At 37.9% G+C, this 26,871-nt stretch overlaps 1 protein-coding gene across 1 annotated transcript in view; it reads left to right on the top strand.

The window, feature by feature from the left end:
- Positions 1–204: 204 nt before the first annotated feature.
- The window catches only part of smc3 (structural maintenance of chromosomes 3), a 60,955-nt gene continuing 34,288 nt past the window's right edge, over positions 205–26,871 (top strand). Inside the window, exons 1-14 of the mRNA XM_069900084.1 lie at positions 205–613; positions 4,761–4,836; positions 6,606–6,644; positions 8,650–8,717; positions 9,759–9,830; positions 11,697–11,776; positions 13,226–13,304; positions 18,787–18,904; positions 19,899–20,074; positions 20,482–20,562; positions 20,987–21,151; positions 23,100–23,221; positions 25,633–25,846; positions 26,459–26,562. Coding sequence (XP_069756185.1) covers positions 599–613; positions 4,761–4,836; positions 6,606–6,644; positions 8,650–8,717; positions 9,759–9,830; positions 11,697–11,776; positions 13,226–13,304; positions 18,787–18,904; positions 19,899–20,074; positions 20,482–20,562; positions 20,987–21,151; positions 23,100–23,221; positions 25,633–25,846; positions 26,459–26,562 — 1,409 coding nt within the window. The 5' untranslated portion in view covers positions 205–598. The remainder of the gene's footprint in view (positions 614–4,760; positions 4,837–6,605; positions 6,645–8,649; positions 8,718–9,758; positions 9,831–11,696; positions 11,777–13,225; positions 13,305–18,786; positions 18,905–19,898; positions 20,075–20,481; positions 20,563–20,986; positions 21,152–23,099; positions 23,222–25,632; positions 25,847–26,458; positions 26,563–26,871) is intronic.

The raw sequence follows: 26,871 nt of genomic DNA, 5'->3' as shown, positions 1-26,871 counted from the left end.
TCTCAGAAGCAGCCAGAATTTTCAAGATGGTATTCAGACTTGCACGAAACCCTTTAACACATCACAGTGACCCCTCCCCCTCCAAAAATGCCGGCCGACACGATGACGGCAGTCCTGCGCCTTTAATTGGCTGCGCAGCCGCAGTCGCCGGAGACTGACTTTGGCGCTGAACCTTTGACCTCACTTGGACGAAACCAATATCAGGCAGGGAGAACCGCGAAGACGACCCAAGGGAAGGAGTTCCCTTTCCGAAAGTTAAACGGTCACTTAAAAAGTATTGAAGGGCATGTGTTAAAGATGATGAACGTTGGCGATTTGGTCCTCGTCGAACTCGTCTAATCCACACATTCTCCGAACAGTTTTGGTTCGGTCTCCCTCTGCCTCGATCCCCGCAGAGAGAAGGCGGAGAACGGCCGCCATTTTGACGGTCGGCGCTGAGTTTGGGGGCTTGAATTTGTTTTTAATCCACCCCCCCCCCCCCGACTTTCGACTAGTGAACATTAGTAACAACATTTGTTGTTGAATCGCTGCTGGTGCTTTAACTGGTCCAAGTGCGGGTGCCGCGGCCGTGAGGTCAGGCCGGGCTCCGTCATCCGCGATGTACATTAAACAGGTAAAGCGGGACGTCCGGGCAGCCTGGGGAAGGGGTAGGTGCGAGAGGGGTGTCGGGGGGTGGGGGGGAAAGGAGAGGAGGAACATGGGTGGGAGGCAGAGAGAGAGAAGCTTGAGATGAGGGGAACTTTTGGGGGGGGGGGTGTTGGACTCTGGCTTTAACTTACTCTTAATTTAGTCTATGTGTAGTCTGAGTCCAGCGCGTTCTTTGAATGAAGTGATAGGAGAAGGTATTCGGTTCAACAGTCAATTTATTACACAGCACAAGAATAAAACTTAACAGAGCTCTGGGTCAGTCTGTTAGTTCATAGGTCACCTGCCAGTGAGCTACTCCCCGAGACTGACCCCTATTGTCCAGTTGGCACAGTTTATATAGGTCAATCTTATCACACAGAACAAAAGTTGTTTTCCCTGCTAGATCTTTTTGCATAAGGGTTATCACAAGTCATCTCCTGTTTTGCAGATTTCTGGGGTGTAGCATTCCCATGTTAATCCTCCAGGCCAGACTATCCTGTTGTTTAGATCTGAAATTAATTCATCCCCAGATATTTCTAATCACCATTCGGTCCCTGTCTGGCCAATTTCTGCTGTTCTCTTTAACACCTCCTTGTGCCTTAATCTTCCTCCTCGACTGGTTTTCCATTCCCTTTGATTCTTGCGGGCCATTCTTTGTTCTGATCTGGCCTGTGTCTCCTGTGCTACTTCCCACCTCCTTCAGTTGAGCATTCCTCCTAAATCGTTTTATGCATATCCTCTCCCTGTATCTTGGGAACAGCCAATTTTGTTCAGCCAACTTTGCTCCATGCTGTGACAGCCACTTAGCCACATTCCTCTTTCCCTGACTCATGCAGTACAAATAAACTTATTGATTAATCATTTATTTCATACTGTTTTAACCCCTAGATTCCAACAGGGGCAGTGGGAGGAGCAGGAGGGAGAACCTGAGCGTGTGGGAGGAGGAGCGGGAGGGAGAGGTGGAGGAGGAGCGGGAGGGAGAGGTCGAGGAGGAGCGGGAGGGAGAGGTGGAAGGAGGAGCGGGAACCTGAGAGGTGGAAGGAGGAGCGGGAACCTGAGAGGTGGAAGGAGGAGCGGGAACCTGAGAGGTGGAAGGAGGAGCGGGAACCTGAGAGGTGGAAGGAGGAGCGGGAACCTGAGAGGTGGAAGGAGGAGCGGGAACCTGAGAGGTGGAAGGAGGAGCGGGAACCTGAGAGGTGGAAGGAGGAGCGGGAACCTGAGAGGTGGAAGGAGGAGCGGGAACCTGAGAGGTGGAAGGAGGAGCGGGAACCTGAGAGGTGGAAGGAGGAGCGGGAACCTGAGAGGTGGAAGGAGGAGCGGGAACCTGAGAGGTGGAAGGAGGAGCGGGAACCTGAGAGGTGGAAGGAGGAGCGGGAACCTGAGAGGTGGAAGGAGGAGCGGGAACCTGAGAGGTGGAAGGAGGAGCGGGAACCTGAGAGGTGGAAGGAGGAGCGGGAACCTGAGAGGTGGAAGGAGGGGGGTATCTGGGGGGTGGAGTGGGAGAGGATGAACCTTGCAGGGTTGGAGGGAACCCTGCGTAGGAATCTGGGTGATGGGGAGGGAAGAAACCTGGGGGAAGGGTGGGGTTGGTAGTGGGGGAACCTGGGTGATGGTGAGGATGCCCTACTTCTGTTCCTTGATCTTGTGGTATCACAAGCACGGGAACAGATCAGAATTTGAAATTGAAAGTACGGATTTGAGCCGTCGTAATTTTGAAAAATCTTATGTTGGACCATCGTAAGTAGGGCTGTACTTGTAATCACAATCAGTGCTTGCACACACTTGTTTCATTACAACAGAAAGGAATTTTTTATGTAGCAAACCTGGAAAATGGACAGCATCTGTGAAAATAGAAGTAATCAATCTTTTCAGTCTGTGACCATTGTCAACACTGGAAAAAAGTGGGAATGCATGTTATTTTTCAGTGGGAGGGGTGTATTGCAAAGGGAATGTCTGATCGGATGAGGCAAAATTACTATGGTGAAATGTATAAGCATGTTAAGCAGTCTTGCTCACTAATGTTTTAATGACAAGGTAGAAAGCTAGACTTGTATGAATAGGATAATAAAAGCTGAGACAACATGATACAAAATCAGAAAATGACAAATGCTGCAAAACTTGTACTTGAAAAAGTGAAAAATTAATTCCATGTAGCAGTGAAAGTGAATTTCTTAAATACTGCAGTGTGAAAACATGGCAGATGGCATCAGATCAAGTATAGCACAAAAGTCTGCAGACACCATGGTTGAAGTAAAAACAATGCTGGAGAAACTCAGCTGGTCAAACAGCAATGGAAATACTTCCACTTCTTCCTTAGTCTTGATAAAATATCAATTACCATCTGTTGTTTCGACCCTCAGAGTTGCAGGATAGATATATCATCGAGTATTTCATGTTCTTTGTCCGCAGTTGCCTTTTTATGTTGTCGAGCTCCTTCCTTTGTTTAATTAAAGTTGGGCTAAAGTCTTGAAAGAATAACACGTTTCCGCCATCTATCTCAAGTGGGCCATTTTTGTGTTGCTTGGAGTAATCAAATGCCTGCTCCCAAAACCACTTCTCGTTCCTGGTAACTCAAAAGTCTTACCAGAACTGGTGTAGTCACTGCTCATCAGATCTTCTGGGTCTGAGGGCCTGATGAGCCTTTTCTATTTATAGTTTTCTGGTGTATTTATTTTCTCCCAACACTCGTGGGATCCAAGTTTCAGAGAAGCTCACCAGATCTCTCCCTTCGGTCCCTTCCTTCAAACTAATAATCCGAACATTATTGCATCTGCTGAAATTCTCCATGTGATCGATTTATCCAGGCATAGCTTGTTTATCCTAGTCCTACTACTTAGTGTCTTCTTCCAAAGCTTTCCATTTTTCTTGCGTTTTAACCAAGTCAACTTCCACTTGGCCAATTCGTTCCAGTAAATCATCTATTGGCTCTTTAAATTCAGTCATCTTCTTTGACATATCTCTTATTGTGGTTTCAATGCCCATAAAATGATGGCCCAAAGTCGTGCGTCACTCCCTTTCGGGCTTTCACTCGATGTTCCTGGCTGAGTCAGTGTCTCTTCCGAATTTGTTTTTTGCTGTCTTGGCTTTTTAGTGATCATCCACAGTGAAAAAATTCTTAATTTTAAATTGTCTTTTTAAAACTTCACGGAGAGCTCATCCAAGACATATCTGCTGGCTCCATCGCACGGCCACGCCCCAAACTTTGTGACTCTTGAGAACTGAGAACGAAGGGAAAGAAGAAAAATTAGATGCAGTCAGGAGAAGTTTGATGGAGCTTGGAGGGTAAGGAGCTCGTGGACCTCTTTATCTTCCCAATTTGTAGGTTTTGCAAACGAGACTCTTGGGACAGAGATGAGGAAAAATAGTTTTTCCCAGAGAGTAGTGAATGTTTGGAATTCTCTAACCAGGGAAGTGGTTGAGGCTGCTTCATTAAACATATTTAAAATTCGGTTAGATAAATTTTTACATGATAGAGGAATTAGGGGATATGGGGAGAAGGCAGGTAGGTGGAGTTAGGTCATAAATTAGATCAGCCATGATCGTATTGAATGGTGGAGCAGGCTCGATGGGCCATTTTTGGCCTACTCCTGTTCCTACTTCCTATGTTCCTATGTAAGAGGCTTGCAGACGATATGGGTGTCTACAAGATTGCACATAATTCTGTCTTCTCTGGAGCTCTAAGTATATCTGCATCGTGGGACAATTCAAATCTTTTTTAAGAGCAAAATTGGAGTTGTCGAGCATTTCAGTCAGAGATCTATTGCTGTTAACCCTGTGAAATACTATCACATTTATTATCTGCATTTCATGCACACACAACTTTGTAGTAGTTAGTAAGAGGACTTAGAAATTGCTTGTTTTGGTTCCTTGATTTATTCTTATCTAATTGCCTGATTTGGACCAATCAGTTTGGTTTTAAACTGCCCTAGTCCAGGACATTAGCAGGATTTTATGAATATTCATTATTTTGATTTGGGTAAATTTTATTTTCTGTTGCAGAGCAAGGATTATATGAATTTTTGCTATTATGTTTTTCTCACCCTAGGTCTTAAACCTTGGGGTTTACATTCCATACATGGATTTTAATTTTGCATTGGTGTAAAATAATCATAATTACATTGATTTTCTTTCAGGTAATTATCCAGGGCTTTCGCAGCTACAGGGATCAAACTATTGTTGATCCTTTCAGCTCCAAGCATAATGTTATAGGTGAGTTCCTAAGCATACAAAAATTACTTGCATAGAATATTTTTTTTTAAATTCTGTATTAAAATAATTGTATTCCATGTATCTCTGCCTTTGCTACATAAAAGACACTGTTTAACCTGATAAGTCTCTCCAGCATTGTGTGCATTTACTTAGTCCATGATTCACATGACTTTATTGTAAATTTCTATTTGAGCTGATTTAGTTCTCACTTAATTGCATGTGTGATAATCAGTTTGTGTGAATGTCAATACAGTATAACCACCAATTTAACATTTAAATACCTGGATCTGATTTTAAACTTTAAAAATATATTTGGATAAAAACCTGACTAGGTAGGTTTTGGGGCCCATAGGTGCTAGCAAGTAGAATATCTGCCTGACCCAATTGGAAGAAGTGTTGTTTCGTGATTGAATCCAATTTTCAAACTTTTTCTTTGCAGCATAGAGAGCATCTTCTCTATCTATTCTGATCATTTATATTACAACATGGATATGCAGCTAAAGTATTAAAAGAAGTGAATACCACCACTGACCACCAAGATTTGGCAAACCCTGAGACTGACACCACCAAAATGTTTCAACGTTCTGTAGATTTACTGTCAGGTTGTTTGGAAATTCCAATCATTCAACATCTGGCTCACTGGCTTCTGCTTCTTGTACTCCCATTATTAAATTTGTTTGCTTCATTGGAAAATTTACTATTGTAACTTGTTTAAAAGAAAAAATGAAATAAAAAACTGGTTGAGGTATTAAAAGTTTGACTAGTTTCCCTCCAGGTGCTCAGTGGAGAAAGGGAGACCGTTGTGTAGCTGAAACAGTCTTCTCACAGCAAGAAATAACTTTGGTGTAGAATTTAATCTGGAGCTGTGAGGACATAGTATTAAATGTCATTTATAGATTATTGAAAGCAGAAGTTAATTGACTGCTGCGAAGATAGAGCCTCAAATATAGCTGGGGAAATAAAATGCAATTTTTAAATGATGGTGTAAACTGATAACAGTGACTTGTTTTACTTTTATGAGCTATTATGCATAAAATGTGCTATTGGATCATCGTAGATAATGCTCTTCTCTGCACAATACACCTGAAAAAGTGTGTCATGCTTGTTATGGAGTTACTGTGATATGATATTTCAAATGAGAGACAAAAATACATCCTTGTAGTGATGATGCTCCCAATTCCTGTTTCATGCTAGGTATAGAGACTTTGAAATAGTTTCTGAAAGAACAAAAACCTTCGTTATTAGCCCAATTTATATCAATAAACAGAAATTAAATCCTAGTTTTGTATAAATCAAAGTTTGTGCTCATAAAGTGATGTTATATATCTGTTTTGTATTTTAAAACCACTGGTGGAATGCTTGTCTTGATATAGGACCAATGTTGGTAGTGCATTATTACAGTAGTAGTGACCTGGGTTCAAATCATTGCTGTCTTTAAGGAGTTTGTATGTTCTATGTCTGCTTAGGCCTTCCTGGGTGCTCCAGTTTCTTCCCACCCTCCAATATGCAACGGGATGTAGGGTAATTTTGGATAAATTGGGTGGCGTGGGTTGAAGTGGCCAGAATTGGCTTCTACTGTGCTGTAAATAAATTTAAATTTGGATAATCAGTGCCAAACTTAGTATAAGCTAGAGGAAATAGCATGTGACCTCAAACCCTTTTAATTTTATATTTCAGTACTGATTTTGATTTTATCGGTTTGTCAATAATAAATGAAAAATTTATACAGTGGAAATAAAGAATTTTAATATTTATTTTTATTTGTTTAGTTGGTCGGAATGGATCTGGAAAAAGTAACTTCTTCTATGGTAAGGTCTGATTCTTTATATCAGGATTTGTTTTTACTTAGAAATTTTTTTTAGCATATGCTTTAGGTGAATTAGATTTATTAGCTCGAAAATGGCAACCATCTTGGATTTGGGAATTTCGTGAATTTATACACTTGGTTTATGATCTTGTGTTATTGGCAGTACTTTTTAAGGGAATAGCAGGAGTAACCAGTATGTTGAACAGGGATTAAGATAAAGTACTGCAATGCATAGGATAGGTTATTTAATGAGGAAGGCTGTCTTGGTGAATTTCAACAGAACAAAAGGGAACTTGATTGAGCATTTAAAAATCCCAAGCTCTCTTGACAGGGTAGATGAGGTGAGGATGTTTCCTCTTGTGGATAAGTCTAGAATTCGTGCCCACCAATTAAAAATAAGGAATTTCTCAAATAAGATGGATAAGGTGAAATATTTTCCTTTGAGAGGTCTATAACTTTGGAATGGCCTTCCTCATATGGTGGTGGAAATTGTCTTTGAGCCTATTTAAGACCTAGGTATGCACTTGATGAGTAGAGGGGTGAAAGGTTACCGTGGAGTTGGGTCTTCAGGTTGCAATCAGATTGGCAATTATTTTGTTGAGTACAGGAATAAATGAGGGGCCTTGTTTGTATGATGGTATAAGAATTCTAGATTGGAAGCTTAATTGGGGAAGGTGGAAATATTGGGTTGGTAGTTCTCTAATTTTTTTGGCCAGGGACTGGAATGCTGTTGTAATGCTGTATGGAATGGTGTATGTAAAAGTATCTTGCTTATTTTCTCGGCTGACGTCTTTAGAAGGAAAATAGTTGATGAAGCTTAAGTTTATAAAGTTTTTTAGGTGGTAATCTTAGTTGGTGTAATAACATTTTCTGAATACCTACCAATTAATTTAGAGAATTGCTGCCATTTTCTGATCAATATTGTTTAACTAAGTCAGTCATCTGAAAAATAGCAGCTGCTTGATTTTACAAAACAAAAAATTATTTTATTGTCGTCGAGGTTATGCCTTGCTACGGAATAGGATTTTTTTTCCACAAACATTTTGGTTTCAGTTCGAGTAGTTCTCAACCTTTTTCTTTCCACTCACATACCACTTTAAGTAATCCCTCTGCCATCGGTGCTCTGTGATTAATAAGGGATTGCTAAAGGTGGTACGGGAAGGGAAGGTTGAGAATCACTGCTCCAGACCCAAGTGTTAGTGAAATATTTTGCTTGAGAAAAATTGTCATTGGCCCATTTCCTTTGGAGTTATGAAACTGTGCACATATTGAGTCATTTAGGTACGATTAAAACAGTGGTTTTCAAACATTTTCTTTGCACCCAGAGATAGTGCAGCTCAGGTGGCGAGAGGGGAGAGAGAGCGCGGCTCGGGCAGGGAGAGAGTGCAACTTGGGTGCGTGGGGAGAGAGCGCAATATTCAATTCAAATTCTGAGAATGCTACAATGCAATGTATCAAAAAGTTGCAGTATCTGATGGCAAAAAAATGTAAATAAATAAATTGATCAGTGCTATCCTTCATTGTGTAATCTGTGAACAAATGCCTCCTTTATAAAACTGATTCCCTGTAGCCCCACTTGTGCATGGTGGGTAAATTTTTTTCCAACTTTTTTTCAAATTGTGACATTGTCTCACCTGAAAAAGCTTTCGGATTTTTGATCGATTGATTTTTGGTTAATCAGAAACTTACTGTATGCTGGTAGGTTAATACCTCTAAAGTAACGAGATGGCAGAAAAATCAGGGAAGTTGATGGGTATGTCATAGAGAATAGACTATAGGGTAATAAACAAGGGAATGGTATTGAAGGTGTTCTAAGAGTGAGCATATTATCAATGCCAAATGGCTGTCTTTTGTTAGGAAAAGAAGACATTTATTTATTTGATATAACTTTTTTTCTTTCATATTATCAATGCCAAATGGCTGTCTTTTGTTAGGAAAAGAAGACATTTATTTATTTGATATAACTTTTTTTCTTTCTGTTATCTTCCATTATTTAATACTTGTAGCTATCCAGTTTGTGCTTAGCGATGAGTTCAGCCATCTTCGTCCAGAGCAAAGACTTGCTCTGCTACATGTAAGTGGACCCATAATAGTTCATCTATGATTGTTAATTAAACACAATATTTTGTGGAACTTTATTTTGAGAAAATTGTTCCTATAAATATGTTTGATAACTTTTTAAACCATGATTAATACTCATGGTTCTAATGGCTGAGGTAGTCATCTTTCTTTTGTTTATTACTTGGTATACAGTACTTACACAATAGTATGACTGAGAATCCTGCAATTCTAGGCTTAACAGAAGCTGGAGCAAAATCAAAAATAGAAAACATTGAATATATTCTGGAAATAAAGCACTTGAGATTAAAAAAATGTATTTTTTCAGGTCAATTATCTTGTTACAAATGCAAAATCTGTTTATTAATTTAATAGAATTGTGTATTTCTACTTATTCAATTTTCCTTTGTGTTTATTTAATTGAGGAAACTGTTCAATCTGTTTTTCATTTATTAAAACCAATGCTGGAAAATCTTTAAACGTTGACTATTATTCCCCCCCCACTGTTGCTGTTTGATCTGCTGAGTTCCTCCAGCAGATTGTGTTGGCTTCAGATTCCAGCATCCGCAGTCTCCTATTTATCTCCTTGAGGGGAAAAAAAAATCAACAGGCAATGAGATTGTAGATGCTGGAATCTAGAGCAAAAGATGAACGGCTGAAAGAACTCATTAGGCATACAGCCTCTGCAAAGTTATGGCCAGTGACGTGAGATGAGATCTCAACCTGAAACGTTGACTGTGTCTTGACACTCTGAGTTCTTCTGACAGTTTGTCATTTGCTGAAAATATCAACAGGTCAGTCAGCATCTGTGGAAAGTTGTTAATATTTCAGGTTGAAGACGATTTATCAGATTCTGTGAAGCACAGTATCTTCAGCCTGAAACATTAACTGTTTGTCTTACCATGATACCACATGATCTGAATTTTCCTGCCATGTTCTATTTTTATTTCAAATTTCTAGTGTTTTTATTTTCAGTCTATTTTACTCATTAAGGCCTTCTGTTCTGGAATTCAGTTGAATTTTTGACTATTTATTAACATTTTTGAATGCCCTTTAGGAAGGAACTGGACCTCGTGTTATTTCTGCATTTGTTGAAATAATATTTGACAATTCAGACAACCGGTTACCTGTAAGTGGATTATTCATCGAGTTGAAATAAATATTGTGTTAACTTAATTGTATATATTTTCCTATGTTGCTTTCTTCCTGTTGCGAGAGGCCTCTGTAACCATGCCTTTTAATTAGGAGAGAAACGTGCTCCTAGAAACCAGGCCACGAGTCATGTCATGATTAATGCAGTATTTGTCAAATGTTCAAACATCATTTGGGATAGGCTTGTTTCCTTTCTCTTTCCCTGTTACTCCTGATTTGGGATAGGCTTGCTTCCTTTCTCTTTTCCTGGTACTCCTGTGGAAAGCAAGATGTACAGACAAACTTGAGGTCAACAAAATAGAGAGAGTGCAGAGAAGGTTCACGAGAATGTTGACAGGATGTCAGGGTTTGAGTTACAGAGAAAGGTTGAGCAGCCTGGGGCTTTTTTCTCTGGAGCGTAGAAGATTGAGGGGGGGATTTGATGGAGGTGTTCAAGATTTTAAAAGTGACAGAGAGAGTCAATGTGGATAGGCTTTTCCAATTAAGAGCGGGAGATATTCAAACCAGAGGCCATGGTTTGAGATTAAAGGGGGAAAATTAGAAGGGGAACATGAGGGGAAATTTCTTCACGCAAAAGGTGGTTGGGATGTGGAATAAGCTTCTGGCGGAGGTGGTTGAAGCAGGGATGTTATTTACATTTAAGGAAATACTGGATAATTACATGGAGGGGAGAGGATTGGAGGGGTATGGACCAGGTGCTGGTCAGTGGGACTTGGAGGGTGGGGATTTATTCCGGCATGGACTAGTAGGGCCAAACTGGCCTGTTCTGTGCTGTATATGGTTATATGGTCATGACCTGCTGAGTATGATGGAGAAGCTTAATCTTGTGTTTAGTAAATGAACAAGTTAAAATTAAACATACTGTACTATATTTGTGTGTGTGTGTCCATGCACACGTTTATACGCACATACTGGTGGGAGGTGGACCAAAGAAATCTGTACATGTTGGATATTCTACCCTTTTTCATGTCTGATTATGTAGTGATATTAAAAGGAGCAAATTGGGAGTTGAATGCTAATTTTTATCAGTGATTTACAAAAGTTGTATGTATATGAATCTGATTGTATGGAAATGGAAAAAACTTAGGAAAATGAAAATAAAGTACAAATCTGATTATGCTAAATGGTCAAGATTGGGCCTATGTCAGATAAATGTTTTTTGGAGAACTGGTCATTTTTTAAAAACAGCCCAGTAGTAACAGCCAATCACTTGTATCACTGTTTAACCAATAACAAACAACAAGGGAAAACTTTAAGCTCTAAAATAATATTTAATTCTCACCAAAATAAAAATCACCGTTCACCAACATGTCCCAACCGCTGCCGATCCACGGGCTGGTACAACACTCACTGGCGAGTCAACGGGCTCCTGCCTCCCCAGTCACCGTAGCTCCTGACTCCTGAGTCTCAACTCCATATCTTCCCCTAAGCCTACTACACACGCATACCGGGGATTCTTCCGACCACTTGCGGCTGGGAGACGGTGGCAAGCAGTTTGAGAGGGAGAGTTGGAGAGAAAAGTCAATAGGGGAAGGTAAAGAAGGAATGAAAAGAGAGGGGGAAGGAGTTACCTGAAATGAGGACAATCGTTCTAATTTCATGTCGAGTGAATCTTTTTCAACCCATGAGGTCAATTCTGCTCTGTTAAAAATTTGGATAAATTAGGATTTTGGACAATCCAATTTCATATAATTGGAGTTGTACTGTAAATATCATGGCAACAAAACTTCGAAATCATTGTCCTGATTGAGATGCTATTTTAATTTTGTGTTTAGGATCTGGAGAAATGTATTCTGATAGCATAGTTTATAATTGTTAAAGAATTATATTTGTCATTTCGTAGATTGACAAAGAAGAGGTTTCTCTTCGTCGTGTTATTGGGGCAAAGAAGGATCAGTATTTTCTGGACAAGAAAATGGTGACGTAGGTTTAAAAGTTTCTATTTCTTTTTCACTATTTTTATTAACATTGAAATTTCACATCCAAAAATACAGAGTACATATGGATCTATGTTAAAGTTCAAAAGGATACATTATACTTAAATCATATCATTTCATCCAAGGTACTCACATTTTAATCAAACAGATTATATTGTTTTGATATTTTTTTATTTTAAAAAAAAAGGAAAATCTAAACCCACTGCCAAGAAAGAAGCTGTTTGGCTTAAAAAAACGAAAAAGAAGACAATTCTTATTAGAGTGATAAATTACTTCATTAGTCAATACTTCTAGCTTCGTAACAAATCCAAAATTAATTCAAAAATGGTCTCCACAGTATTTGAAAATTTAAATTCAAATTGGAAATTGAGCATCTAATCTTCTCTAAATTTAAACATGACTTCACATAGCCATTGAGCACGTTTAGGCGGCGCAACGTCCCTCCATCCGAGCAACACTGCCCACTTAGCCATAAGAGAAATAAAAACTAATACATGCAGCTCTAAAAGTTCTTCTACTTCTAATTTATTGAAGTGTATTAAGATAATTTAAGTTTTGATGACTGATTTATGAAACTATTTTATCGTCTGGTACCGAATAGAAGATGGTAATGCTCCTGGACTTGTACCAGTGGGTTGGACTTCTAATTCAAAAGAAAATCATTTGGATTTTAATTTGATGAAGAAATGTTCATCTTGTAAGTGACCATGAAGGTGTCACATTGATAAACAAGTCCACCTAATTCATGTCATTTTAGGGAAACAAATTTGACATCCTTACCTGTTCCATCTTCTATGCATCTCAATTCCCACTCCAAGATTGTTGTCTCTCAGCTGTTTTGAAATTGCCTAGCAGGCCACTTGGTTATCTTAAACTGCTTTGTGGTTCAGAAAAGCAGACTGGCTCGACTGTCTCAGGGAAACTGAAGAAAGGCAGAAAATACTGGCCTTAACTGTAATGTCTCTGTCCTAATGATGAATTTTATAGCAGATGTCTGGTAGACATCGTAAATTTATTGTCAAGGTTATCAATGGTTTTTTTAGTATTAGGTTTTTTTTGACAAGGAATCTGGGAACTAGTTGCAGTAGTGCCAAGTGATAGTGCCAAGTTAAGAAGGTGGAAAGACAAATTCACTAGTGACTGAGGTTAGGCACCCCGCTGATAATTGCTATTTCCTTGTGATATGCTGCTCACACACTAACTCAAGTTAGCCTCTTCATACATGAGGTTAAATGTAACATTTTAAAAAATGTTGACTGTTTCTAAAAGGTCATTACATTTTGAAATGTGAGACATTGTTATGTGATGGTATGATTTTTTTATATATAAGGTTGGTAGCTATACATTTGCATTGCTTCAGATGGTTTGTTGGGATATTTTTGTGTCTAGAATCTCAAATTTAATTTCATACTTCAATCTTGTATTTGTTCATTAGGAAGAATGATGTGATGAATCTTTTGGAGAGTGCTGGGTTTTCCAGAAGCAATCCTTACTACATTGTTAAGCAAGGAAAGGTAATTTAAAGTGCAAGTTCCTTTTTCTGATTAAAGAATATTTTTACAGGGGTTTCTCTTGTACATTGTAAAATCTTTTTCAATTTACTTTCATTTCAAATTAATTTAATTCCTATTTTTCTTTTGGTCATTATCAAAAACTCGTAACATGTTAAAATATGTAATCTTTGAACTCTGGCAGCCAAATTGGTCTGAATTACATAAAGGGCCTAATCAGTTTGGTTTAACGTGTTACGAGTTTTTGATTATTGCCAACAAGGTCCATTTTCAATTATCTGCAATCTAAAGAGCTATCTTCCTATAGTGATTTATGAAATAAAAGTTAACATCCTTCTGAGACTGTTTTGGTGGACAATTTAATTAGGTTAGAGGGGGAAAAAAAGGACATGCACAGTTTTCATGGAGTCCATTTTAACCTGGCAAAGTTAATATGATGACTATACTTGTCTCAAAAGCGTTCTGTTCCTTTCAACTGTGAGGATTTGTCTGCTGTTATTTTGTCATGGGTGTGTAACTGGGCAAGAGAAATGTGCAATTGTTTTGTGTGGTAAGAGTTGTACAGATTTGACATCTGACACTATTTTGAGATTGACTGAGATTGAAATTGACTTTACAGGCAGAGCAGATGGAAGAGGACGAGTAATTTTCATAATTATTTTGCATACTCTTTGAGAACCCCCTCCCCCAAAACAAAAATATCACTGGGCCATTGCAAATCTTGCCACCCAATGCCTGAATATTCTTTAGTTGCTGCTGATGGCACAAAGGACTTGCATTTCTGTTGTCCGAAAGTGGCAAATTGTCAGGGATACACAAAAAAGCTGCAAATGTTGGAATCTGAACAAACGATGAGAAGCTGGAGGGATTTAAGGCAGGCCAGGCAGCATCCATTGGTAGAAATGGTTTCAGGCAATGTTTTGCGTTGGAACTCTTTATCAAGACTAAGGTGGGAGGGTGTGATCAAGGTGGGGGGAGATGAGAGTTGGGGAAGAAGCTAGGGACAGGTTAAAACAGTGGTTCCCAACCTTTTTTCTTTCCACTCACATATCACTTTAAGTATTCCCCATGCCATAGGTGCTTTGGGATTAGTAAGGGATTGCTTAAGATGGTAAGTGGGTGGAAAGAAAAAAATTGAAAACCTCTATTTTAATCGTACTTAATTGACTCGTTATGTGCAAGGTTTCAGAACTCCAAAGGAAATGGACCAATGATAATTTTTCTTGACTCGTTATTTGCAAGGTTTCAGAACTCCAAAGGAAATGGACCAGTGATAATTTTTCTCAAGCAAAATATTTCAGTAACAATTGGGTCAACCTTCCCTTCCCACTCACATACAATCCCTCCGTAAGCAATCCCTTACTATCACAGAGCACCTATGGCGTAGGGATTACTTAAAGTGGTATGTGAGTGGAAAGAAAAAGATTGAGATCCACTGGGCTAAAAGATGATGGGAAATTGGTCGAGATGGGGAAGAATTGGAGAGAAAAATTAAAATGGAAAAGGGTATAGTTGAGGTGGAACCAGATAAAGGCAGAGGTTACCTAAAATCGGAAAAATCAAATGTTCATGACATGGAGTTTAAGGCTGCCCAGGAGGAATGTGACCTGATGTTTCTTATGCTTGCATTTAGCCTCAACTTTGCAATTAATGAGGCTTTGTTTAGACATCTCTCTGTAGGTATGTTAAGGGGAATTAAAATGGTTTTCAATCAGGAATCCTAGCTTGGGTCCATAGGCCTGCTCTCTTGTCTGTTGATCTAAGCAAGAACTCTCAGTTGCTAATCATTTGAATTCCCCTTACCATGCCCACAGATGTGTCTGTCCTCATCCTCACCCAGGCTAAATGTAGACTTGAAGATTAGCATATATTCTTGCTGGGTAGCCTTAAACTCAATGGCATAAATACTGACTTTTAGGTAAACCCCTAACCCTATCAGGTCCTTCTATTTTCAACTCTTTTCTACCTTTCACTCGAACCCTTGCTGTCTTTACTTTTCTCCCATCTTTTTATCCAATCCTTAATTATCTCAGGCACTTTCTAGTTTTTTTCCTTTGATGTCACCTTCCACCTTAGTCTTGAGAAAGCGCCCTGACTAAAAATGTTGACTGAACCCATTTCTAACCATGGATGCTCTCTGTCCCAATGACTCCCTCCAATTTCTCATTGCTTGCCATTGGAATACTGTATGGTGTCTGCTGTTTGCTATTTCTGTCCAAGTGAAAGTCAAGATTCAAGCTTCCTTTAAAGTCATAATAAAAACAGTGAGATATTACACAAATTAGCCTTAAGACAAACCGATTTGTCATCAGTAGAAATTGCCAGGTGCCTCTTACAGATAGAGATAGAGAAGCAAAAGATGGTCCCCTCAGAAGCAACGAGTGTTCATGGATTCACCTCCAGGTCTCCCATAACCACACAGTGTCCAATCCAAACCAATGGCAACCCAAGCTCCAGATCCTAACCTCTGTCATGATCAGGAAACCCTTGGCACTCTCTCACATCCTGGTTCCAATACCTGGTACCCCTTCAGCCAATATCGAGGCAGTCTCCAGCAATCCACAGCCTGGTGTGAATTCTTTGACCACAGTCTCCAGTAGCTCTAAGCCTGCGTGGGTTCCACGCCACGAGTAAGCAATAGCCCACCACCTCATGGATACCGCCGATCAAAATGGCTGCAATCTTTGGTCCATATCCTGCAATCGCAGGATTTTAAATAAAACCACCATTGGCTCCTTTAACAGGCTGTTTAAAACCTGTACAGAGGCAACAATGGTCAGATTGGGAGGTTGGACTTTGTGGGAGAACACTGTATCTCTGGTACCCACACTCCACGAGTCCACACCAGCAGCGTTGCTGTAACAGCAGCTCCACAGCACTCATTTTTCGATGCAGAACTCGTGGATCAAAGTTTTGTTAAATTGTGCTTCTGATGTTGCACTCCTGATGAAACAAAGTTGAAGCCTGGCATATCAAATAGTATTCTGGAGTCAACAATGCAGTTGAGAGATTGAAGATAATTGATGCGTTTTGTGCTTATAGTGGTCTGGATCTGCAGGACAGCAGAAAATGAATTTTTTTGCTTATCTTAATGGCTCAATCCACATATCCTCCTTGACTGCGTTTTGAACAGATATAACAATCTGCTAGCATCGTGCAGCTTTCTCTCATTAAGTGTGAATGCAGGACTGCAGACTCTTTCTTGTAGAAAAAGAAACACTGGAGGAACTCAGCAGGTCTTGCAGCGTCCATAGCTGTATAATTTTTTTTCCCTTTTAATTTATGCGCCTGCCTGATTTTTTACTTTTACCTCAACGGAGGGCTCAGAATCGAAACTTCCACTTCTATATCTTTTGCTCCTATGGACGGTGCAAGACCCGCTGAGTTCCTCCAACATTTCGGTGTTTCTAATGCTGCTTTGAATGTTACTTTTCTCTGGGAGCCTTTCACGATGTAAAAAATGTCAGAACACAAAAATAGATTAAACCGAATGACAGCTGTGATTAAGGGTGAAGAGGCTCATGCTATCTCACCAACTTAGAGAGAGTTATTTAACCTAGCATATACCCATTGAATCTCATACCCTTTTACTCATAATGATAAATTTTGTATTGTGATTATAACATTTTAAATCATAAATGGTATGAACAAATAATTGACTTGTGTTACAATTTTGTTCATTAGGTGAAAATTGGGAGTCCCACCAAATGCCAGATCACATTGATACAGATCCATGTATTTTCCTTTGTGTGTAAATTTGATTATTTTTGTTGCGTCGAATTTTTTTTTATTTCAGAAGTTTGAGTGTAGGGTAAATAATAATTTATCAGAATTTATTGTCATGGATGTGTCACGAAATTTGTTGTTTTGAGGCCATTTATATAAACCACCATACAAAATCGATAAAAATAGTGAATGAAAAAGTCAATGCAAAGCTGGTATGTGGTTCATAATTTAATCAGAAATCTGATGGCAGAGGGGAAGAAGCTGTCCTTGTGCCCCTGAGTCCTCATCTTCAGGCTCCTGTACCTATTTCCCTATGGTAACAGAGTGAGGAGGGGATGGCCTGGGTGGTGGGGGTCTTTGAGGATAAAGGCTGTTTTCTCAAGATACTGCCTTTTGTCGATATTCTCGATGAGGTGAAGACTTGGTGCCCATGATGTCACAGGCCGGATTAACAACCCTGTGGAGTTTTTTCCTGAGCATTGGCACCTCTGTACCAAACAGAGGTGCAACCAGTCAGAATGCTCTAACCTGTAAGTTTTAGAGTTTTTTGTGACATATTGAATCTCCTCAAATTCCTCACAGTGTAGTTTCTGGCCCACTTTCTTTGTGATTGCATCGAGATGGAGGCTCTAGGTCAGATCCTCGGAGATGTTGAGACCCTGGAATTTGAAGTTCTTGACCCTCTCCACTGCTGACCCCTTGATGAGGATCAGTTCGTGTTCTCCTGATTTCCTCCTGAAGTCCACTTAGAATTTAAAAGTTCCAAATATAAACTGCCCATTTAGAAATAAAAATGTAACTTAATATGCTGCTTTAAAATGGACATCAAAATAGTTCCTTACTAAAATTGAACTGTTATTGTTTAGTAGCTTAATGAAACTTGTTCCACAAATCCATCATTATTTTGTCTGTTGCAGAATATCTACCAGCAGGTGGAATATAAAATGTTTTGTAGTAAATATCACAAGCCCCTTTGCTCATTAACAAGATGATAATTTGCAGGTTGCTTGTGGGGCAAAAAATAGTTTTGAGCGTGTAAATTTTAGGATAGCTTTCCACACTTGCATTGTTTATCAATTATTTATTCCACTTTGGTTGGTTTGGAATAGTCACTGTATGATTCATTTTTGCTTTGTCTTACTCACTATGAATTCAGCATGAATCATCACCTTGGTATAAAAGCTAGATTGTTTAATTAACTCAACTTTTTGCAGCATTTTCTGAAGGGGTGTAATATGTATTTGAATCATAATTTGAAAACTAAAGCATAAAATTATGGCTCTTTATATGTATTATACATTTATAGCTTTCGGGAATCTGATCATATTTAAAGACTGGTTAATATGGCACATGGCAAAATATTTATGGGATTGCTATGTTACACCATGTAATCTTCAAGCCATTTGGCCAATTTGCATCTTGTCCACCATCACCCCATTATTGATTTTTACATTATCCAGTTATTGCTGCTTCTGTGGGAACCTAGACCTTGATGAAGCTCTATCGTGTCTCCAAGATGTTGCTGTTTTCTGAATGGGATAAATTGTATTTCTTTCAATGCAGGGTCTTGAATTTATTGCAGCTTGAGCAATCAGTTTATCATGTGTTTTTGAAATGATACTTTGAAATGGGCCTTGGAGATTGTTGCAGACTTTTTATGTGACTTCAGTCATTTCCATTAATGTTGCAGAGAAGTGAATATTTTCTCCGCCATCTTTAAAAATGTATGCATATGAATGTTTGTATCTGTTTGGATTAGATTAATCAAATGGCAACAGCACCAGACTCTCAACGACTGAAACTTTTGAGGGAAGTTGCTGGTACAAGAGTATATGATGAACGTAAAGAGGAGAGTATCAATCTGATGAAAGAAACTGGTAAGCAAGCTCCAACTCTCTTTTGACAATTTTTTTTAACCAAAGTTGAAATAATAAAAGGTACATATGTGCAATGCTGTTACAATGCCAGCGATTGGGACAGGGGTTCGAATCCTGCACTGTCAATAATGAGTTTGTACGTTCTCTCTGTGTCCTCCCACCATTCTAAAAGTACCAGGGTTTCAGGTTAATTGGGTGTAATTAGGCGGCACAGGCTTGTGGGCCGAAGTGGCCTGTTACCATGCCAAATGTCTAAAGTAAATTTTCAGGATTACCTTTTGTTGGAGCTCTTCTATTTTGTTTATTGATTGCCTTTCTTGATGGTGCATTGAATGATATAGGAGGCTATTTTGCTCATTAGGAATGAACCAACACTGAATAAGATCCAATTAGTTATTCTTTCAATAATGAGATGGAAATTGAAAAGAAAAACTTGCATATTTTGGGGAGTTATTCAAATGTCAGATCTCCTTTAATCTTTTCAGCATTAATGAACACACTCGTTTGTTCATGGATATTCTTTGGTGCCTTCTGATTGTATAACTTGTGTTTTGTGTTAGCTCACTGTGATGTTAGTGAAATAAACATGTCCCAGATCTTGGTTGGATTAAATAAGCATTGCAAGTATGTCAGATCGTGATGTTGAGAATGCAAACTTTATAACTTGTGATAGCAGTCTTGTGATAAATATATTGGTGGCTTCATCTTGGTTTTTATAGGTGTTTGGTTAAGAATATAACATGTTATCAATGTTGGAATAATTATAGTTTAAACTGTGTTTTCTAGAGCTTGGAGATGTTGGAATGGAGGCAGAATAAATTTTATTTTTCATGTGGCTGCCTATGTAGATGAGTGGTGTTGCAAAGGGATTCTGAGAATTTAAAAATGGTTTAATTTTAAAACAATAGTGCAAGCAATTTGTCCATGAATTTTTAATCTGATGTTTAGCATTTATTTTATAAGTGCACCAATTATCATTTTGTGTATTTTGCAGAGGGTAAAAGAGAAAAGATCAATGAATTGTTGAAATATATCGAGGAACGTCTGCATACACTAGAAGATGAAAAGGAAGAGTTGGCACAATATCAGAAATGGGATAAGATGAGAAGAGCACTGGAATATACTATTTACAATCAAGAACTGAATGAGACTCGTGCCAAACTTGATGAGGTAAGAGGGAGCTATATATTTTGTGTCATTGCACTTTCAGGTTGGTTTAAATTTTCACTGTGTCCAGGACTTGTATCTACAGTACTGATTAATGTAATATGTATTAGAAAAATCGATTGGGAGGAAAATAGTCCCAAATCATGTGGTGTTGGTTTTCATCTATCCTTTCCCCATATTTTTCCCCCCCCCCCCCCCCAGGTGTTTCAGCTTCTCTGGTATTCTTAATTAGATCCAACTTTGTAGTGGGCTTTTATTTTACAATTTTTAAGAGCTTGTATCGGGAGCTTGAAATTTCTCACAGTGATTGAATTTCTTGTTAAGAATTCAGTTAGTTAATTTGATAAATCATTTTTCTATATATTTTTTTCTCTTTGGATGATTGAAGCAGAACTTTTATCTTTCTACAGCTTTCTGCAAAACGAGAGACCAGTGGTGAGAAGTCAAGGCAACTGCGTGATGCACAGCAAGAAGCTAGAGATAAGATGGAGGTAATATTTTCTTGATCTTTTTTCCTGACCATTTTTCTTGCCCTATTTGCTTTATTATGATTTCTGAATGAAAGTTATGTCAACCAAAACATTTCCTAACATGGTCTGAATTACAGAAAAGATCCTTCACATGAGTTGCAGAAATCCTGCTTTTTGCCTTTGACATTTGTTTTGATTTAGATTTAACAGGTAATGTGCAGGACATCTTAAGATACAACTTTTAAGAGTACGAGTTTTATTAGATTTAATGTACCTTTAAATATAAAATAAGTTTAGTCCATTAACTTACATATGCCCAATTAAAATTTTGGAAGTTTTTTTTCTGCAACAGGATGTGTTATTCAACTGATCTTGTACTAAGTCGGATGTAGCATTGTTTGTCTTACCACTTGTAGTTGAAATGAGCATCTTTTTCAAAAACTAGGATATTGAAAGAGTGGCACGTGAACTGAGAGCAAAAATCTCATCAATGAAGGAAGAGAAAGAGCAACTAACTCATGAACGGCAAGAGCAGATTAAACAGAGGACAAAGCTTGAGTTGAGGACAAAGGATCTGCAAGATGAATTGGCTGGAAACAGTGAACAAAGGGTAATGGAATGATGAGATTAACTATCTAATGAGAGGGGTTGGGGGGGGGGGAAAGGGTGGTGGTGGTGAGGTCAAAAGAGAAATATGGATCACAGAGTAACCAGGCTTTTGCAAGAATTGGAGTTCCCTGCTTCTTTGGCCATCGGTTTAACTATTATTATACATTTTAATGAAAGGGAACATTAGACTTGAGAAAAATTATTTCTTGATATAAAAGACAAGTTAGTGTCAGAGAGAGAAATACAGGAATGCCTTTTTATGTCAAAATGTGTTCTCAGAAGAAATTCCATTCCTATGGAATTTCATAAGTTTAAGTGAAAAAACTGCCAAGGATGATGTAAGGAAAACTTATTGTGTAATGATTGGTACTGAACAGAGAATACTACCTGGATATGTATTTAGTTATAGTTTTCAAATAGGAACTGAATAAATATTTAAATATTACAAATATGCTGGACTGTGGAGGAGGGAGAAAAGAGAAGGAGAATGGGATGTACTGGATTGCTCTAAGGGTTTGAGCAGCTTTAGAAACATAGATTGACTGGCTGCTTTGTGTAGTTAATTATTGCATGATTCTTTTTTCTGTTTAACATCTCTAACAAATAGATTTTTTGGTATTGGTTTGGCTTCAGACTAGATCCATTTTTTTTTAAAACAAGGATATTGAAAGGGTGGCTTGTGAACTGAGTGATCAGAGTTTTTCTGATATTTTGCATTTATACAAGCACCTTTAACGTTAAATAGCACAATCTATTTTTAAAGGCCCAATGAGACACAAATAGACACTGCCCTTTAGTATTTCCCTTTCTGGCCTTTTCATTGATTCATTGTTCAAAATAATCTGCATTAATCATTCAATTTTAAAGGTGTAAATTGAGTGCAAGAGAATCTTCAATATAATATGTTAATATAAGATGTATAGTAAGGTACATCAGCAGCTGAAGAGATCAAAGGATTTTTAAGATGCATCAAATTACCTTAAATGTAGTTTGTTTGCAATTGAACAATGTTAGTCAATTAATACGTGCATCAATAAACCAGCGAAGTCCAAAAATACTTGATTATCATTTTCCTTAAAATCAACTGTCATCTGTAGATGAGAATCAAACATCTGACTTCTCTTGCAATATACTTGTACACAGTTACGGTAATTATAGATTTGAAATACAGCCTCTCCCCTACTTATGACCATCCATACATATAACCAAAAAAATATTGTGTAAATTTTAAAAAATAAAGAAAAAATATGTAAATATAAAAATTGCGCTTGGTTGTATGTCTACCAGTGCTAACAGCTGCACGCATATGATCGTGACCATCAGATGATATCCTGGCATTGTGTACATCACAGCATCTCTCAGTTTTCAAGATAAAATAATGCTGTACTGGTACAGTAGGCTGTTGGGAGAGTGTGGGACAATGGAATCAGTGTGGGGACTACATGCCATGCTCACAAACGTCCGACTTGCATCCATTTTGAGATCCAAGCGGTTGCTTAGAACAGAACTCGGATGTATGTTGGGGAATGCTGTATTAAATGTAAACATTACACTACCTTAAGTAAAATTAACTCTATAAAAAATAGTGTATAGCAAAGATGTTTCCAGTATTACTTTCTGTAGTTTACTAATTAAGTTGCTTTATTGAAGTCCCCATGTTCAGGTGGATATTCAAAATCCAAAGACACTGTCTCTACTAGCCCACACTTATAACAGTACAGGTAGTAAGAGGCACTTAAATCCTGTAGTACCTCCACTGGAAACCCATGATGCATTGGCTTACTGATGGAAATCATAATGTGGGCGTAGTTTGCAAATTTCCTCATTTAGTTCTGTTCAGTGTGTCATACAGAATCCATCATATTTAGCCATAGAATTGTCATTAATTTAAAATTAGAAATATGCATTAAAGTTTTATACGTGTTTTACCTTAACATTTTTATTTGTAGAAACGTCTTTTGAAAGAAAGGCAAAAGTTGCTGGAAAAAATAGAAGAGAAGCAAAAAGAACTGGCGGAAACAGAACCAAAATTCAGTGCTGTTAAAGAGAAGGAAGAAAATGGGATAGCAAGGTCTGTAGAAAATGGTTTGACCAGAATTAAATAACTTGTTGGAGTTCAGCTTGGATCATTTTAGCATCGGCAGACTTGTGATAGCATTGCATGCTGCTGCTTTTGTTACTTGTTTCAGGAAAATGCTTTGCTTAATACTTGGCCTATTTGAATTTTTCAGCAGGGGTCATTGTGCTCCAATAGGGATCCAATAGTTGGCTGATAAGGGTACTGTGGCAAGTTTATTATCATATACTTCCTGCAATATGCTTAGAAATTCTTATTTGCTGCAGCTGAACAGGTATTTCATTTTGAAAAGAGGTTATAATAGTGTATATTGAATTAAAAGGGACAATGAATATAAAAGGTAGACAATATACACAGTTATCCAAGTGCAAGAAAAAGTAACTTCGCAGTAGTGTAGACAGTCCATCTTTAGTGTAACAAAGAGAGGTTCAAGAGTTTGATAGCTGTTGGAATGAAACTGTTCTTGAACATAGAGGTAGTGGTCATTTAGAGGTGCTAATAACACATTGAGATGCTCAGAAGCTTTAGTTTCCAGATGGTTGTAATTTTGATTCCTTTAGATGGCTGTCAAATTTAATGTGTAACTATAAATGATAGTTTATTTTGATGAACTACTATCAATGTGACTTCCAAATCTGAATGCTTGCCAGATGTTTTCAGGGCACATGACCAAAATAGAATTCATGGAATATTCAAGCCTGTTTCTAACCCATAGATTCAGCGTGCTTTTTTTCATTTTGTTCAATTTTCTTGGGGCAAGAATTTGTTAATTAAAATAGAACCTTCTGATGCTATTTAAAGATTTTTTTTTTCAAACTTGATTTCAAGGCATGCCTAATTCTTCTTGCAGATGATTTATTACGTCAGCAGAAATGTTCTACTACAACCAAGCATTGCAACCACACCTGAACCATTTGACTAACAATATGTTGGGAGGATACATGATAAGAATAGCAATAAAAAAAATCATAACATCTCTAACCAAACTTTTAGCTATAAATAAAATTGGAAAATGCTGGATATTTTTTCAAAAGGTTCCAGATCAGACATTTTAACATAGCTGCTGCCTTGTCTGCTGGATGTTCCAGAATTTTTTTAAAAATCTTGGACTTACAGAATGTACAGTTTTTCTTATTTTCAAGCTTTACATCCACTGTATAGCAATTTCTCTCCATGATCCTGTTTTAGTTTAGTTACACATCTGGAATTGTCATCAGAAAAAGTATGGAGCTTCTGAGCATCCCATCTGTTGTTTGAGTAACTTCGTTATTGATTCCACTTCACTTTTAAAACGTCTACTGCTTATAATTTAATGTTTTTTGTGTTAATTAAAATTACTGTAATGTGTTTGTGATAGTACAGATTCTATCACCAATGTGTAGATGTACAGATTGTAGTGTAGGATGACTGTGATTGGCTGAGAGTGTAGCCCCACCTACTGGCAGGTCTCAAAGGATTGCTCCTAGCCAGACCAGGTCATTCTGGACAGGTCAACCTACTTGTGATGTGCTCCAGTCTTTTAGTTAATAAAAGCCTTGGTTTGGATCAACAAGTCTTTGGTTCTTTCGACGCGCACTACACTGTTGAGTGTATATTATGTGACAAAGTTATAAAGTCTTTAAATTGTTGAAAATTCAACTGAAGCAGTTTCTATATTAGAATTAAATTGTATAATACCGTGGATTTTAGGTCATGGGGTATTTGTCTTGTCAATTAAAACTGTATACTTGCTCCAAACTGGTTAATTTTGTGATGACTTATGGGAGAGAAGGAGCTGAGAACAGTTCTTTCTGCTGGACAAATAGATAATCTTCCTGCGGTATTTGCTTAAATTTTTTCAATCAAAATTTTTGTTCGCATTGAATCTTCTTTCATCTTCATCATTCACATTCTGTGCAGCTTGGCCATTTTTGATGTGAGTTAAGAATCTATTTGCTTCACTACTGTAATTTGAACTAATGGTGCAGTTTGAACTTGCATTTCATTTTTTGAAAGATTGGATCATAATTCCTTAAATCAGTGCAACAGATAACTTGGCCATAGGCCCAGAGAACAACTGAGACCTCTGCAGTTTGTCCTGCTAATGCTTGCTTTTGTTCTGTTGCCAACAGATTATAGCAATTTTCTGTACTTGCTTTTGTTCATCATGTAGTTGTTTGAAATCTGCCATGCTAAATTCATTTTATCCAGACTGACGATGCATATTGCAATATTGAATTTATATAAAAGAAAGAATGGTTGCCATTGAAACAGCAGTGCGCCATAGTACTATATTGAAGAAAATCATTTTAGCCAAAAGCATGGTTCACTCCATGAAAAAAGTTCATTGTGATTATATGGAGGGAGAACTATTTGCGGTCCTGGTAATCTTGTAGTTGACATTCATTTTCTTTTGATTTGCTTAGGTTGGCACAGGCCACCCAGGAAAGGACTGATTTGTATGCTAAACAGGGTCGAGGAAGTCAGTTTACATCAAAAGAAGAAAGAGATAAATGGATTAAAAAAGAGTTGAAATCACTTGATCAAGCTATCAATGACAAAAAAAGACAAATTGCTGCAATAACCAAAGACCTGGAGGATACAGAAGCTAACAAAGAGAAAAATTTGGAACAGTACAGTGTATGTACCTACGATTGAGATCTCTGCCTATCTTTTGAGCATTATTATGAGTTACCAACCCCTTTGACAATTTATTTTAAAAGGACTTATTCTTCAAATTGCGTTATTACCTTTATAATGAATTCTAAATAAAGGCGACTCCTTGAAATTGCATTGGTAGGATAGATTTGAACATGAAAAATGCTTTGAATCAAAAGCAAAATTAAAATCTTGTGTCAACCTTGGTTCAGTGGTTACACTTTCATCTAAGTCACCTTTTGGATGAACAGTCCAGTACAAAATGAGTACATAAAGTGGATTGAAATTTTAGTATTGCGCTCTTAAAGGAATTCTCAGATAAAAGTTACTCTTATCTTGGCTCTGGGTGTGCATGTCTTAAACTGACATCATCAGTATATGTCCTTCAGACAATTTAGTCTAGTTTTTCTCCTCTGAGTTGTTGAATATTAAATCATCTTCATTTTAATTTTGATCCACTCCATTAGTACTTTTGCACATGTCGAGAAGATGCAGTGCAAAAATTCCAAAGTTGTTTTAGTTATTGTTTGTTTTAATTAAGCTTTTTGCCAGACAACATTAATAGATTTAACTTGTATTTTCGATGTTCTCTAGAAACTTGATCAAGATCTGGCTGAAATGAAATCACGAGTGGAAGAACTTGACAAGAAATATTACGAAGTGAAAAATAGAAAGGATGAGCTGCAAAGTGAGAGGAAGTAGGTTTAAAGAATACATTATAATTTTATAATTGGACTGCAAGTGTCATTTTGGGAAGCACGGTTACCAAACCAACAATCCAGTCTTGAATCCTGCGCTGTGGAGTTTGTATGTTATATACGTGTCTGTGTGGGTTTGCTCCAGGTACACTGGTTTCCTTCCACCCTTCAAAATATACATGGGTCATTGGGGTATTTGGGTGGCACAGGCTCGTTGTTCTGAAGGGCCTGCATGTCTAAATTTAAAAATATATAGTATTTACATCACACATCTTGAATTTAAGTTGCACATTAAATGTTTATGGTTCT

This window comes from Narcine bancroftii, chromosome 10 (assembly GCF_036971445.1).
Source record: "Narcine bancroftii isolate sNarBan1 chromosome 10, sNarBan1.hap1, whole genome shotgun sequence".
NCBI classification, from domain to species: domain Eukaryota; kingdom Metazoa; phylum Chordata; class Chondrichthyes; order Torpediniformes; family Narcinidae; genus Narcine; species Narcine bancroftii.
Note: the sequence above shows the minus strand (reverse complement) of the source record. Positions and strands in the feature narration are given on the sequence as shown.